Genomic DNA, 16856 nt, shown 5'->3' with positions numbered 1-16856 from the left:
TTAGAAAGGAAACTCTAGTGGCAATATTGGAGGATAGATTGGAAAGATCAGAGGTTATAAAGTCCCATTATATTACGGTACCTTCGAACTTTGATGGTAAACAAGGCAAGAGGAGATCTAGGAATCGAGAGACATTTCTGAGGTAGCGAGTGCACAGAATTTATTGTCTCACCGAACCTGCAGAGAGAGGAACTTGCAGATAATACCAAAGTTTTAGGCTTATGAGAGTGAACATAGTTGGTCCTCTAACTCCAATGATTGAGAAAGTAGGCTGTGGAGGTAGACAGTAAGGTCACATTGGTGGTGCAGAAAAGTTACCTTGGAAACATCTGGGTGTATAGATGTCCAAAGGGCAACTGGATATAGGGTTGGATTCCAGCAAGGAATCTAAGTCGCAGAGAGATATAGAAATTGTAAGAATAAGAGTGGTAGCTGATGTCACCTTGGGAGGGCAGGGAGAGTGACAAGAGGACATATACATATTGGTCAGGGAAGAAGTCACCAGGGCAGAGAAAGCATGATCAGAGAACTGGGCGACAGGGGGGTCTGAAAAGCCAAGGAAGAAGTTTTGCGGACTAGGACATGGCCCAAAGCATCAAATGCTGCAGAACAGTCAAATACATTAGGAGCTGGAAACAGGTTTGGGAAGTGGCAGTTAACTGAGAAGTCACTGGTGACCTCAGGCAAAGCCATTTCATTTTGGATTTAGTTTAGATTTTGATGAGGTGAGTGACTCTGGCTTTAGAAATGGAAAGTGGTGTGGAGAGACCAGAGGTCCTAAGCCAATGTCAAGTAGCATATTCAGTTTCCATCCGCATCACTTCGTCCTTTGCCACGGGTCACTCATTTAGCTCAACTGCTTGGACTGTGCAGGAATTTAAATTAACATTAGAATAGATTATGTCAAGGGAGGGTAGGAAAAGCTGGAGGTAGGTAATAGGTTTACGAGAAAAAGATCAAGGAAAGATTTTTTCCTGGGGGTGGTGGTTAGGAAGGAGATAAATACTGAATGAATGAATGAACGAATGAATGGTGTGTCTCTTCAGTACCAGATAGAGAAAAAAAATTAATGATGTTTGTCTCTGTCAGATGACCTCTAGGCTTTTTTGGGGCAAGAAATTAATGCTACTCACACGAGACAGACTGACAAAGTGGCCCATGTTGCTGGTGGTTCCTGCTTTATGCTTTATGTCTCCTAGAGCTGGAACTGAATAGAGCCTTGAAGCAGGGGTTTGGGCGGTTTTGGTTTCAGGGCTTGGCTTCTCTTTGTTGTGCATTCTTACCTTTCATAGGTATACTTCCTATCCCATCCCCTCCCATTCAGTATCTGCTGTACTTACCTCTTCTCGGTCGCCAACTATAGTCCTCCCTGGCCTGGGCACACTAATCTAAATCCCTAAGGACCCTACTAAATTCATTCATCGTTTCAGCAAACTCTGAGCAAGGTGCACCTTCTGTGGACAATGCTTAACCTCAAAAGAACAATGGCAATGTGAGATCTCTTTGGAGCTTCGGCCCCTGTGGGGTCTTTGGAGGGCTAGGAGAAGGAAAATCTGGGAACAGATAGAACTCAATGACATGAGTAGTTCTGACTCATGGTTTCTCCTCTCTTGGTAAAGGGTGGTGTACTCATCAAAGCCATTCTCTGAAGTGACAAGAGGAAAGTGAGTCATTCGGTGGGGCCACCTCGATTGACACTGGGCTGCTGGCCCGAGGACTACATGAGGAAGGAACTGTCTGTCCTACTGCGCCATCAGCCTAAAGACTACTTCTGTATGGTTCACACAGGGTAAATCCTTGTAGGACAACTGAATATACACAAAGAGTGATTACAGGCCTTGACCTTCAGGAGGGGACTACCTCCCAGGTTCTTCCCTGGTAACAGTAGTGTACTTCCCCTTACTTCCCAGGTTAGGGGTGGGATCGACAGGATAATGGACCTCGTGCCATAGCTGGTATATACTACAGGGGTGGGTGGTGGTCACAGTTGGCTTTCCTTTCTCTGCAGCCCATTCTTTTTCTACTCGTGTACACAGACAGAAACTTCACTGATCTCACCTCTGGCAGCACTTAATATTCTTTTTTTAGGATTTTATTTATTTATTTGACAGAGACAGCAAGAGAGGGAACACAAGCAGGGGGAGTGGGAGAGGGAGAAGCAGGTTTCTCGCTGAGCAGAGAGCCCGATGTGGGGCTCAATCCCAGGACCCTGGAATCATGACCTGAGCCAAAGGCAGACGCTTAACAACTGAGCCACCCAGGCGTCCCTACACTTAATATTCTTAGTATTATTTTTCCCCCTCATTTACTTCTCATTTAGGGTGACTAGTAGTATTTTAAGTATCATTTATAAGTTAGCTTAAATCTTTTGGAATAAGGTAAATTAAAAAAATAAGCACCTCATACTAGAATAATAGTTTGGCTTTTTTTTAATTCTAAAATACTTTATAATTAATATTGATAAGAAGACTGATATACAACGCAATTATTTACTTTACAAGGAGATTCTGTACATCAGGGAAACATCTTGAAGTACAATACATCATTTATTTCTTCTTTACATTATGATTGTGAATTGTTACTTACACAAAAAGGGAACACAAAATCCATTATATATATATATATATATGTATATGTATATGTATATATATAAAAACACCTGAAAAGACTTGATCCCCAAAGCATCTTGTTTCAAAAGGACATGATGAGATGAAAGACGAACTAGAGTGCTTGGAGGCACAGAGAGCAGACAAGTAGCTCAGGTAATCAAACCCTGTTTCAAACTTGGCACATGAAGGCAAAGCCAGGCAGCGGAGGAAGGGTTTGAAAATGTCACTTCAAGTCACAGATGCTGGCATCAGCCAAACAGTCTCCAAACCGACCCAACAGAACAAGTCATATGTGCGGCCACCTTACATACAGACCTCTGACAACTGTGTAGAACTGTCACTTGTCCCGCAGTCGCACCGAATGTAATGAGCTTCAAGGGGCTGTGGCCCCACCAGTTTCATAGCTGCAAAGCATGTGACAGTAACTGAGAAATCCGCAGACTTCTCTATTCCCCATACAGAGAGAAAACACTCCCTTTCATGGTCACCGCACCTCCTTCGTTTTGACCTGATATTCTGATTTTTTCAGCAAATATCACAGGGACATAAAAGCAGAAAACAAGGAATGTCTACTTAACAGCTGCGACAGAACAGGGACCACAGAAGAAATCTATGAAACAGCCACTGTTTTATGAACATTAAAATAAGGGGAAAAAAGCCACATTCATCAGTTAAAAAAGGAACTATTTTTTTTCCCCACTTAGTATGGACAGGTATTAGACAGTATTAGAAGGAAAGGATGAGGCTGTATGGTTTTCAAAATAAAAACTCAAAGAAAGCCAATGAATTTTGTTTTAGAAAATCATATTACTACATTTTACAAATACAAGGGGTGGGGACTGAGTCCAGGCCGGGGCACTGAGGATACTGGCGACTGCTTGGCAGAGGACGGGTACATGAGGGGGAAGCTGCCAGAGAGGGTAAAGTCAGCAGGAGGGAAGGGGGAGCGTGCAGCAGGAGGGCCAACAGCACTGAGGAGAAGGGAGGAGTGGGTCATGATGGCGCCCCTCCTACTTTTTCCTCCAAAGACACCTTCTGGTCCAGCACCCATGTCCCTAGATCTTACACTGACCTTAGGGGGCGGGAGGGGAGGTCCAAGGAGGACAGCTGCTCCCACAGAGTTGCCACAATTCTGTTTTACAGAGGAGAATACCCCTATTGTTCAGAATGATTTAGAATCTCATTTGGTATGACAAAAGTACAACAGCTTATAACATTTAAGCCATGAGTTTGTTTCCTGCCAAGTTGGCATGAACAATAAAGGCCTTTTTTGGTGTTGGTTTTGTCTGTAGAAAACATACATGCTTTCTCATTTTCCTAACTTGGAATCTAGTTGCAGCTCAGATTGCTTCATAGATAGGAAAAACACAAGTTTCTAGCACGTCTTCAAGATTTTTTTTTTCTCTTAAGCTTTAAAAATAAAAATGAGGATGACTTGTGCTGAAAAGGAAGACCATGTCAGATCCTGAGCTTCTCTGAGGCCTGATTGCCGGAAGAGGCCTGTATTGCTGTGTTACGAGAGGTATAGTACGGTGTTTTCAACAGACGTGCCAGTGTGGTGTGGAGGCATGCCCTGGAGGTGGGGGCCCTTTTGCCAGAAGGCTGGGGGCCTCCAGAAGGTTCTTCCCACCACCAGCTGGATCTGACAGCTGGAATTTGGTGCCTGCACAAGGGGCACTCCCAACCAGGACGGAGCAGGTAAGGCGAACGGTGCAAACTGTGCCCCCGCACAGGCAGTCATCTTGGGGTGAGGGTGCTGGTGGCCCGGAGCGTGGGTGGCTGGTGAGGAGGACCCCACAAGTATGCTGCAGTATCACAGGGTTCAACGGCACTGGAAAGATGCTCAGTTTTGCCCAGAGCAGGACACGACCACCCATTCCAGTGAAATGCTACGTTCACAGAAGTGCTGTTCGCCCGGAGCCACATCCCAGAGGACTCAACCCTGGCTGTGCGGGGAAGTGCAGAAATTCCTTCCACATCACTCTGAAGACTGAAGCAGCCAAGCAGCCCTGCGTTGGGAGGTTTAGTTGTTCTCTCAGACTTCAGCGTCACGGACGATGGTAGCTAAAACAAGATGAGCAGAAAGAGCCGAGTTACCAGATACTGTAGACTCCTTTGCTGCAATTACACTCTCGTTTGTCAAAATTGCCTCTCTGCTACTCTAATTCTACCTGACTTTTCTTCAGTCATCTCCATGGCCAGTGTGGGGCTTGAACTCATGACCTTGAGATAAGATGCTCTACTGACAGAGCCAGCCAGGCGCCCTGTTTTCCTTCTTCTTTAATTGCTTTTCCTCAGAATGCTTTCCTGGTTCATTTTCCTGTCCATCCTTTACATACAAATAATTTTCCCCTTTAAAAGCCACTATCTTGGGTGCCTGGGTGGCTCAGTGGGTTAAGCCTCTGCCTTCGGCTCAGGTCATGATCTCAGGGTCCTCGGATCGAGTCCTGCATCGGGCTCTCTGCTCTGAAGGGAGCCTGCTTCTCCTTTCTCTCTCTCTCCCTGCCTGCCTCTCTCCTTACTTGTGATCTCTCTCTGTGAAATAAATAAATTCTTTAAAAAAACAAACAAACACTATCTTTTCTCATAATCTTTTTTTTTTTTAAAGATTTTACTTATTTATTTGACAGAGAGAGATCACAAGTAGGCAGAGAGGCAGGCAGAGAGAGGAGGAAGCAGGCTCCCTGAGATCATGACCTGAGCCGAAGGCAGCGGCTTAACCCACTGAGCCACCCAGGCGCCCCTCTTTTCTCATAATCTTGAGGCTTTGCTTTCTCCCTGGACTTGCAGCCTGAACACCCAACCTTCCTCTATGAATCTCCGCCTCAATGTGTCACAGGGTCATGGGGCTCAACATACAGTGTGATTTTCCAATTTGCTTATGGGGCATCTTCCCCTTTTAAAATAAAAGCTATGGGGCACCTGGGTGGCTCAGGGGGTTAAGCCTCTGCCTTTGGCTCAGGTCATGATCCCAGGGTCCTGGGACTGAGCCCCACATCAGGCTCCCTACTTAGCAGGGAGCCTGCTTCCCCCCTCTCTCTGCCTGCCTCTCTGCCTACTTGCGATCTCTGTCTGTCAAATAAATAAATCAAATCTTAAAAAAAAAAAGAATAAAATAAAATAAAAGCTGTGGCTCAGTGGGTTAAAGCCTCTGCCTTCGGCTCGGGTCATGATCTCAGGGTCCTGGGATTGAGCCCCGCACCGGGCTCTCGGCTCGGCAGGGAGCCTGCTTACCCCCTACCTCTCTACCCGCCCCTCTGCCTACTTGTGATCTCTGTCAAATAAGGAAATTAAAAAAAAAAAAAAAAAAAAAGGCTTATCAAGGACGGGAACTTCCAAGCACCCAGAACTGCTATCTACCAGGCAGTAAGTACTCAATAAGTATTTGCTAAATAAATGTCCCAAAGTGTTCACCTCAACTCATCAGACTTCACAAACCTCAAAAATCACAAGTTCGAAATCTTTTTTTTTTTTAAGATTTTTTATTTATTTATTTGACAGACAGAGATCACAAGTAGGCAGAGAGGCAGGCAGAGAGAGAGAGAGGAGGAAGCAGGCTCCCCACTGAGCAGAGAGCCTGATGTGGGACTCGATCCCAGGACCCCGAGATCATGACCTGAGCCGAAGGCAGCGGCTTAACCCACTGAGCCACCCAGGCGCCCAAAAGTTCGAAATCTTAAGTCACTTGACTACTTCCTTTAATTCATTCTTGGAATCAAGAGATAGCCCGATCTTGAGTCTATGCTTGAAATACGTTTTATTTTATTTTTAAAGATTTTATTTATTTAATTGACAGACAGAGATCACAAGTAGGAAGAAAGACAGAGAGAAGGGGAAGCAGGCTCCCCTCTGAGCAGAGAGCCTGATGCAGGGCTCAATCCCAGGACCCTGAGATCATGACCTGAGCCGAAGGCAGAGGCTTTAACCCACTGAGCCACCTAGGTGCCCCAAAATATGTTTCTTTTTTTCTTTTTTTAAAGATTTTATTCATTTAATTGACAGAGAGAGAGAGAGATCACAAGAAGTCAGAGAGGCAGGCAGAGGGGGAGGGGGAAGCAGACTCCCTGTTGAGCAGAGAGCCTGATGTGGGGCTCCATCCCAGGACCCTGAGATCATGACCTGAGCCGAAGGCAGAGACTTAACCCACTAAGCCACCCAGGCACCCCCAAAATACGTTTCTTTAAAAGATTTTATGTATTTACCTGAGAGAGAGCACGTACGAGCAGGGGGAGATGCAGAGGAAGAGGGAGAAGCAGACTGCCTGCTGAGCGTGGAGCCTGGACTCGGGGCTCCATCCCAGGACCCTGAGAGCACAACCTGAGCCAAGCCAGACACTTAACCAGCTGAGCTACCCAGACTCGAAACGTTGTTCAAACCTCTCTCGCGCGTTGTCACGATCACGTCCCTGGTTTGAGCTACCAGTGTGCTCACTGTGACTATTTTAGTGACTTCCTAACTGGTTTCCTTGCGGCTAGCTTCTCCAGCCTTCCACGGCATCTGCCAGAGCTCCAGCAGACTCCTAGCCTAATCCTAGCCTGACAGGCAAAGCTCTTCAGCGTCTGACCATAACCCATCGCGCGGATCTTCTCCTCCCCACGCTGCTCCCATAGGTCCCTGCTCCAGCTACATGTTCTGTCACCCGGAGACAAGGCACACTTTCTCGTCTCTTCCAGCCTTGTTGATGCTGGTCCTTCTGCTTACAGTGCTGTTTGGTAATGCTGGTTCTTTCCTTCCTTCCTTCTTGTCCAAATAAATTCCTTCACATGCTTTAAGACTCAGTCTAAGTATACCTTCTCTATGACCCTTTTCCTTGAATGCTGCTCACTATAGTACTTTATTACTATTAGAATAACAATGAGAACGGCTAACACTGACACAGCTAGGAAATGGTTGAGCTGGGACAGGAAACCTGGCAGATTCAAGATTTGGAACAACTGAGGCATTTATCATCCTAATTGCACTATACTGAGTAGCTTCCAGATTAGAGTACAGTCTCCTTGCTGACAAGTATGGCTTGATATTTGAGTTCATGTTACAATGCCCTGAGTAGTGTTATTGCTGTTCAAAAAATCTGCCTTCTATACTCCCATCAGAGTTCAGTACAAAAAAATTCTGTAATTATGGGGCACCCAGGTGGCTCAGTGGGTTAAGCCTCTGCCTTCAGCTCGGGTCATGATCCCAGAGTCCTGGGATCGAGCCCTGCATTGGGCTCTCTGCTCAGCGGGGAGCCTGCTTCCCCCTCTCTCTCTGCCTGCCTCTCTTCCTGCTGGTGATCTCTCTCTGTCAAATAAATGAATAAAATCTTAAAAAAAAAATTCTGTAGTTAAAAAAAACAGGTCACCTGAGTGGCTCAGTCAGTTGAGCGTCCACCTCTTGGTTTCAGCTAAGGTCATGGTCTGAGGGTCATGGGATTGAGGCCCATATCTGGTTCTGTGCTTGGTGTAGAGTCTGCTTGAGATTCTCTCTCTCCCCCCTCTGCCCCTTCCCCTGCTCATGCATGTTCTCCAAAATGAATAAATAAATCTTTAAAAGAAAAAAATAAAAGCAACATTTGCCTGTATTGTGATGGAAAAATGTTTAACAACATTTTATCTTCCAACTTAGCTTATTTGCTTTTTATAGCAAACTATAATCATCATTGTATCATTGTATCTTCCCTCATTAGCCTCTCTCTTTTTTTTTTTTTTTAAAGATTATTTATTTATTTATTTGACAGACAGAGATCACAAGTAGGCAGAGAGGCAGGCAGAGAGAGAGAGGAGGAAGCAGGCTCCCTGCTGAGCAGAGAGCCCGATGCGGGACTCGATCCCAGGACCCTGAGATCATGACCTGAGCCGAAGGCAGCGGCTTAACCCACTGAGCCACCCAGGCGCCCCTCTCTTTTTTTTTTTAAAGTTTATTTTTAGTAATTTCTACACCCAATGTGGGTCTTGAACTCATGACCCCAAGATCAAGAGGTACATGTTCTTCCAACTGAGCCAGCCAGGTGCCTCTGGCTTTTTATAAATGTTCTGAGAGTCACCTACATACTTTCACAGATTCTGTTTGTAGCCAACTAATTCTTTAGGTTTTGGGTGGCTCCTTAATTACAACCGTAGTTCTGCATCAAAATACTTCTTGGTTTGTTTCATGAAGACAGCTAACTAAAACGAAATTTATACACTGACTTGGTAAGATCATTAGTGACAGAAATAACTGAAATCAAAGAGACTGAGGTCTCGTCTAACCGAACAACAATTTCCTCACACATACCCCGGGGCAGTGAGGTGCAGGAGGAGAGCATCCAGGGGCTTCCAGTCAGTCATTCTTTTCTCCAGTTCTGGTTCTGGAACTTAATGAACCCTTCTGGGCCTGTTTCATATCTTTCTTTCTTTTTTTTTTTTTTTTAAGGTAAGCTCTACACCCAGTGTGGGGCTTGAACTCACAAACCCCCACATCAAGAGTCTCATGCTCCACCAACTGAGCCAGCGAGGTGCCCTGGCCTGTTTCTTCATCAACAAAATGGGGATATTAACAAAACCTCCAGGTCTATTGCAAGGATGAAATGCTACACATAAAATATTACACTTAGTCAGGCATTTCCTACAGGCTCTTGGTTTGGTCCTCGTCGCTTTCTCTTATGCAGTCTTGCAGTCAGCATGCTGTGTCCTCCTTTTTATTTATTTATTTATTTTTAAAGATTATTTATTTGACAGAGAGAGATCACAGTAGGCAGAGAGGCAGGCAGAGAGAGAGAGAGAGGGAAGCAGGCTCCCTGCTGAGCAGAGAGCCCGATGCGGGACTCGATCCCAGGACCCCGAGATCATGACCTGAGCCGAAGGCAGCGGCTCAACCCACTGAGCCACCCAGGCGCCCTGCTGTGTACTTCTTTTAATGATGTCCCTAGAGTCCTTCCCATTGGAAACCCCCTTATGTTGGTGTCGCGGGGGAGCTCGACTTAGCTCACAGTATTTGCATCTTCTGGGTCTTACCGTGTAAAATGTTTGCTCTCTTCATGAACCTCCATCTCTGAGCTTTTAAATTCATTTAATTCTTTTCGTATGGCAGCCTGTGGAGTAGAAACAAAGATGTTTCAGCATCTTTCGTCTGCCCTAGTACAGCCGTGTCATCTGCCATCTATTCTCTATCGTGCTTAACTTCGTGAGCCACGGCAGCCCGCAGTGGGCAAGCCAGAGCGAGGAGAGAAGCCAGGTCCGCACATCGAGCCTGATACACATCGCCCTCCCTGACACCATTCAGCTCCCAATGAACTGAGTATCTCCACTCAGATCAAAACACTCACAGAGCTTAAAAGAGATATTGTAGCTTTTATAGTTTCCACAGCACATAAAAATGTCTTTCCTGTGATAAAAGTGAAATCCATAATTACTAAAATAAACCACACAAACTCCCTCCAACCAAACCTAACCACTTTAAAATGTGTCTTAATTTCCTTCCAGATCTCTGGATTCTGTGACAGAGCAAAGACTTTCTTTTCTTTCGGATGTGGCGGCAGTAGAGTCATTAGTATAAGGTTTTGGTTCCTACGTCTGTACCTTGATTAGAAATTTAACATTATAGCAGAAGTAAACATTTTACGGTTTTCCCCTTCTAGTTAGTGTCTTACATTCTTCAAACAGAGAGTGAGAAAGACAAACGAACAGCCACCTACCTTGTCAGCAGGGGTCAGTTTGGTCCAGGGTTTGTCGGCTCGCCGGTCATAATCCTGAGCGTCTGTCACCTCCACGTATTCATTAAACCTCAGGATCTTCCTGGCAAGTAGTTCAGCCACAGTCGGCCTTTGACTGAGCTGAAAGAAATGGAGCCTCTTAATTCACTATGCCAGGAATCAGGCGTCAAACAGGCATTCCAACCGCCTCTGATCCAGAGCTCCAGCATTGGCGGCACAAAGAATTACCTGGGGGCCTTTAGACACCAGATTCCTCGGTCCACTCCCAGAGATTCTGGGTATTGGCAAGTTTTGTTTTGTTTTAAAAGTTCCTGAATGCCCAGCTAAACTGAGAACCACAGCTATAAACCAGCATAACCAGTATAACCGGTGCCTCTCAAACTTTAATATGCATACAGATTGTTTGGGGACCTGGTTAAAATGCAGATTCTGATTTGGCAGGTCTGAGGTGGGACCTGACATTCTGCATCTCTTGCAAGCTGCCAGGTGATGCCAACGCTGCTGGTCCGTGGACCACGTATTGGGTAGTGAAAGGATTAGGGCTATAAATTCATATATAATACATTTGAAAGTGAGGACATTTTTTATTTTTATTTTTATTTACTTATTTTTTTAAAGATTTTATTTATTTATTTGACAGAGAGAGATCACAAGTAGGCAGAGAGGCAGGCAGAGCGAGAGAGGAGGAAGCAGGCTTCCTGCTGAGCAGAGAGCCCGATGCGGGACTCGATCCCAGGACCCTGAGATCATGACCTGAGCCGAAGGCAGCGGTCTAACCCACTGAGCCACCCAGGCACCCCTATTTTTATTTTTTTAAAGATTTTATTGGAGAGAGAGAGTGAGCAAGAGAGCACAAACAAGGGGGAGTGGGGGAAGCTGCCTCCCCACTGAGCAGGGAGTCCGACCTAGGGCTCAACCTTAGGACCCTGAGGTCATGTCCCGAGATGAAGGCAGATGCTTAACTGACTGAGCCACCCAGGGGCCCTGAAAGTAAGTACATTTAAGATGAAAGCAGTAGGGGTGCCTGGGTGGCTCAGTGGGTTAAAGCCTTCGGCTCAGGTCATGATCCCAGGGTCCTGGGATCAAGCCCCACATCAGGCTCTCTGCTCAGCCGGGAGCCTGCTTCCTCTTCTCTCTCTCACTGCCTGCCTCTCTGCCTACTTGTGATCTCTGTCAAATAAATAAATAAAATCTTAAAAAAAAAGAGAAAGCAGTATCTAGTGGTTCACATAAAGGGTAAATTTCCTTTTAATATGAATAATGCCCAGATTCAGTAATGAATTATGATTTAAGGTTGCACAATCAGGTCACCTGAAGGCATCAAGTCCAGCTGTGCCATCTAGCTATCCTTAATTTATCAACAACGATGCTTCTGTTCCTGGGGAAGGGAAAAAGTGGGAGAAAAAAGGAAGAAAATGTCTAGATCCTTTGTTTTTCTGGGCATTTAAAAATTTTTTTTTGTTTATTTACTTTTTTAAAAGCTTTTATTTATTTGAGGAGAGAGTGAGCAAGAGAGAGCACAAGCAGGGTAAAGGGCAGAGGGAGAAGAAGATTCCCTGCTGAGCAGGAAGCCTGATGCGGGCTCTATCCCAGGATCCTGGAATCAGGACCTGAGCAAAAGGCGGCCGCTTAACCAACTGAGCTGCCCAGGTGCCCCTTTTCTGGGCATTCTTGTAAGTTTTAAGAAATATCTAGAGAATTCAGGCCAAACTAGAATCAATCAGGGCAATTATAAACTATGATGGTGGGAAGGAAAGGAAAAAGGGATTAATCCCTAAGCTTAAAAGCTAACATAGGTCTGGTACAGGAAACTTTCTACCCTATTTGATCTGGGACCAACAACAAAATCCCAGTTGGTGTTTTCATACTTTTCAGGTATCACTAAGGGTCAGTTCAATTCCTTCTGAGTAGAAAACCACCAGTTTTCCAGGCAAAACTGAATGCTACACACTCCCCCTGGTACCGTCTCTAAACTTCAACAGGTTTTAGAGTCCACATAAAATCCCAGGTTTACCAAATAAAAGGTCAGAATTTTTGCAAACATTAATGGGGCCCCTTCTTGTGCTAGGTGTTCTTTAAATAGTAAAAATGAAAAAAAAAAAAAAAAAACCAAAACAAGCTCTTGAGAATGCAGTGTTATTTTCGGATCTGCATCATGGATTCTATTTTCACAGCGATCTATGGCAATTCAAGTCAAATTTATTTATTTTTATTTTTTTTTTTAGGTTTTACTTATTCATTTGAGAGAGAGGGGGAACAAATGAAAGAGGGGGGAAGTGGGAGTGGGAGAAGGAGAAGCAGGCTCCCCACTGAGCAGGGAGCCTGACGTTGGGCTTGATCCCAGAACCCTGGGATCATGACCTGAGCCGAAGGCAGATGCTTAACTGACTGAGCCAACCAGGCGCCCCCAATTCATTTCTTTCTAACCAAACAGGTCATCCAAATACAAGGTATGGGATCAGTAGATAGCCTGAAACCGAACACTTGGGCTACATACCTTTCTAGTGAGCCGACGTTTAATTTCTCGTTTCTCGGCCTGCCGATCAGCTTCATTTTTAGCTACAGTCAACAGCCCAAAACAAAAAATATTACTTCAAAACAGCAATTTGCCTATCAAAGTTTTCAGTAATTACAGGGCAGTTATTTCTTATAGACTCCAAGTCAGAATAAAATACTAACTTTGGGGATGGCTACTCAAGACAATTTTCTCAACTGTAGAGTCGAATACTTAAAAGCAAATGTCAGCAGCACTACGGTACCAAATCCAGCCAGTTGCCTGTGTTTTTACCACCTGTGAGCTAAGAATGGTCTTTACGTTTTTCAGTGATCATATAGGAAATGGCCTGGTATGTACCTAGATTTCGTGTGATAGGTCTATAAAGGTTCCTAAGTTTAAAATTCACTTAGTGCCTAAACTGTATGTATCCACACAGTGATGAGAGACAGGGGATGTGCTGGTCAGACCGAGCATGCCCCCAAGTGATGCTATGAAGCCTAATCCTCTTAGCGTGGAGGCTTTAAGGGCAAATTTCACCCGAGAGTCTGGAAAATGGAATCAAATGTGTATTAGATCAGAATGCTATTTTAGGAAGTTAGTTATGAACACAGAAAGAAAATGAAATACATGGTCTTGTTTTGTGACTTCAGATGTATGAAAGTCTTCAGAGATGAAAAAGGCAACTGGGCCTTGCTTTGGGCCCCAGGCCTCAAAGTGCACGAGGAATAGGAAGGTCCCCTCCAAATGCAAAGCCACTACCTTCCCCGAAGGCAGAGAAAAGTTGGGCAGCATCTACCGTGTGCTGTGAAATCCTCCTATATGGCCAAGGCAGTCTCAGGATACATCAGAACAGAATTTTCTGGCACTTCCCAGTACACTAAGCAATAACACGGTATCTTATAAAAGAAGCTTGGGGGCACTCTGTTCCTTCAGGGGAAAAGATATGAGTGGTCCTTGCTGGGCTGGAACACCTTCTCCTTGACCCTTGTAGAAAATGCTTCTCTTCTCCAGCATGTATACTAAAGTCAGAAATATAAAGTCTGAGAAATTCTACCCAATTTTCTTCCTAGAGCTGGACTCACGTTGTAGTATGTTTCGCTGTTCCAGTTCTTCTGGTGTCGGTCTTTGACTCAGCCGTCTAAAAAGGAGATAAATAAGGATACTGTCCATTAAACGTCCCAAGCCTGCTTATAAAGATTTGTTTTGGTCTCAGTTTATATTAGCCTCTACATTAGCAAGAAAGCCAAGAGTTTTTTTTTTTTTTTTTAAAGATTTTATTTATTTATTTGACAGAGAGAGATCACAAGTAGGCAGAGAGGCAGGCAGAGAGAGAGAGAGGAGGAAGCAGGCTCCCCGCGGAGCAGAGAGCCTGATGCGGGACTTGATCCCAGGACCCTGAGATCATGACCTGAGCCGAAGGCAGCGGCTTAACCCACTGAGCCACCCAGGCTCCCAAAAGCAAGAGGTTTTTAAACTGTGTTGGTATTTCTTTAGTTTTTCTGATTGTTTATGAAACAATTCTCATGTTGGAAGTGTTAGTACAAATACCACAACATAAAACAGAATTGTGCATGCAAACAGGAGGCCAAAATTCCAGTTCTAGCTCTGATATTAATAAGCCCTGTCACCACAAAAAGTCTCAGTTAGATCCCGAGTGTAGTCATCTGTAAAATGAAGATTTGGACTGGACGGCTGCCTCCCAAACAGATTTGCTGAAAGAGCACAGAGTTTCAAGGCATACTATAGAAATTCTGATTCAGAAAACCAGGCACGAGGACTGAGATTTTGATGTATGTATTTTTTCAGTCCTTCCCCTCCGACTCTTGTGTCTTCCTTTTGATTTTTAAACCAGTGAGTTAGCAACCACTGGAATTTAAGCCTGTCCCTTTTGAAATGATATTCTATGATTCTATGATTTTAATTCTGGTTCTCTCTGTAAAATACTGATGAAGTTTCTCCTCTAATCCACAGTTTTGAGAGGCTAATCACCAACAATAACTTGTCGTCTCTGGAATCAGTTATTCACTTGTTACGTTTGATTTCTACTTCTCAGTGTTTGAACTGCATGCTAGCAACCCTTTAGATGGCTGCCTAGAGAACTCCCAGCCCCAATTTCTATATAATTTACAACATTCTTTATGTATTTTTTAAAAAAAGATTTTATTTATTTATTTGTGGGAGAGAGAGAGAGAAAGAGAGAGAGCACACACAAGCAGGCAGAGAGGCAGCAGAGGCAGAGAGAAAAGCAGGCTCCCAGCAGAGCAAGGAGCCGGATTCAGGATTTGATCCCAGGACTTTGGGATCATGACCTGAGCCGAAGGCAGCGGCTTGACTGACTGAGCCAGCCAGACGCCCCTTTTCTTTATGTATTTCAAAGTTTTTCTTGGTCACTCTGAATAAGACCTTCCTTTTTAAATGTTCATCCAAAAAAAAAAAAAAAAAGAAACAAACAAAAACCCCCAACAAACAAACCCAAAAACAACAACAACAAAAAACCCCCACACTCCAGTAATGTCTAAGTGACATACAATAAACCGCATGACTTGCTGTTTTTATATGTGTATATACTTGTGAAACCATCACCACAATTACAATGAACATACCCGTCAACCTTGTACTGGTGTCCTAGGGCTGCTGTAACAAATTACCACAAATTTTAAAACCACAAAAATTTATTCTCTCACAGTTCTGGAGGCCAGAAGTCCAAAATCAAGGTGTGGGCAAGGTTGGTTCCTCCTGAGCCTCTGAAGGGGATCTGTACTATGCCCCTCCACTAGCTTCTGGTGGGGCTGTCAGCAGTCTTTGGCATTCTCTGGTGCACAGACGCCTCACTCCAACCTCTGTTTCTATAGTCACCTAGCATTGTCCTTGCATGTGTGTTTAAATCTGTGTCCAAATTTCCATCTTCCTTTTATATTTAAAATAGCCTCTATGCCCAACATGGGCTTGAACTCATGACCCTGAGATCAAGAGTCAAATTCTCCACCAACTGAGTCACCCAGGTGCCCCCTGTCCATTTGCAACCCCCCCCTTTTTTTAAGATTTTATTTATTTATTTGACAGTCAGAGATCACAAATAGGCAGAGAGATAGAGAGAGAGAGAGGAGGAAACAGGCTCCACAGCGAGCAGAGCCCGATGTGGGGCTCGATCCCAGGACCCTGAGATCATGACCTGAGCTGAAGGCAGAGGCCTTAACCCACTGAGCCACACAGGCACCCCTAACTCTCATATTTAAACCTAGGATTTATTCTGAGTTAATTTTTTCCATGGGATGCGAGGCATGAACTGAAGTAATTTTTGTGCCAGCGCCAGTTGTTAAAAGAACCATGAAATTATCTTTGTACCTTTATCAAAAATGAGCTGTACATATATGGGTGGGTTTATTTCTGGACTCTCTTTTCTGTTCTGTTTATCTGTTTATCTTTATGTCAACACCATACCGATTAGGTTACTTTAGCTTTCTAATATGTCTTTAATTAGACTATGTTAGTCCTCCAAACCCTGCTCTTTTCCTTAGCTGCTTTGGTTATTATAGTGTACTTTGTACTTCTGTAAGAATTTTAAAATCAGTTTGCCAATTAAAAAAAAGCTTTCTGGGGATGCCTGGGTGGCTCAGTTGGTTGGGCAGCTGCCTTCGGCTCAGGTCATGATCCCAGCGTCCTGGGATCGAGTCCCACATTGGGCTCCTTGCTCGGCGGGGAGCCTGCTTCTCCCTCTGCCTCTGCCTGCCATTCTGTCTGCCTGTGCTTGCTCTTGCTCCCTCTCTCTCTGACAAATAAATAAAATCTTTCAAAAAAAAAATTAAAAAAGCTTTCTGGAGGGGCAAGTGCACCCAAATGTTTATAGCAGCAATGTCCACAGTAGCCAAACTATGGAAAGAACCTAGATGTCCATCAAAAGATGAATGGATAAAGAAGATGTGGTGTATATATACAATGGAATACTATGCAGCCATCAAAAAGAAAATGAAATCTTGCCATTTGCAAAGATGTGGATAGAACTAGAGGGTATTACGCTGAGCAAAATAAGTCAATCAGAGAAAGACAATTATCATATGATCTCTCTGATATGAGGAATTTG

General features: G+C 44.4%; 1 protein-coding gene across 4 annotated transcripts in view; it reads right to left on the bottom strand.

The window, feature by feature from the left end:
• Positions 1-2413: 2413 nt before the first annotated feature.
• The window catches only part of PHACTR4 (phosphatase and actin regulator 4), a 110986-nt gene continuing 96543 nt past the window's right edge, over positions 2414-16856 (bottom strand). For all 4 annotated transcript variants that reach the window (XM_044237578.1, XM_044237579.1, XM_044237580.1 and 1 more), the window contains 5 exons: positions 13858-13913; positions 12776-12837; positions 10261-10398; positions 9581-9657; positions 2414-4673 (listed from right to left, as the gene is read on the bottom strand). In XM_044237578.1, coding sequence (XP_044093513.1) covers positions 4658-4673; positions 9581-9657; positions 10261-10398; positions 12776-12837; positions 13858-13913 — 349 coding nt within the window. In that variant the 3' untranslated portion in view covers positions 2414-4657. The remainder of the gene's footprint in view (positions 4674-9580; positions 9658-10260; positions 10399-12775; positions 12838-13857; positions 13914-16856) is intronic.

This window comes from Neovison vison, chromosome 2 (genome assembly GCF_020171115.1).
Source record: "Neovison vison isolate M4711 chromosome 2, ASM_NN_V1, whole genome shotgun sequence".
NCBI lineage: Eukaryota > Metazoa > Chordata > Mammalia > Carnivora > Mustelidae > Neogale > Neogale vison.
This window is presented reverse-complemented; position numbering and strand designations above follow the sequence as displayed.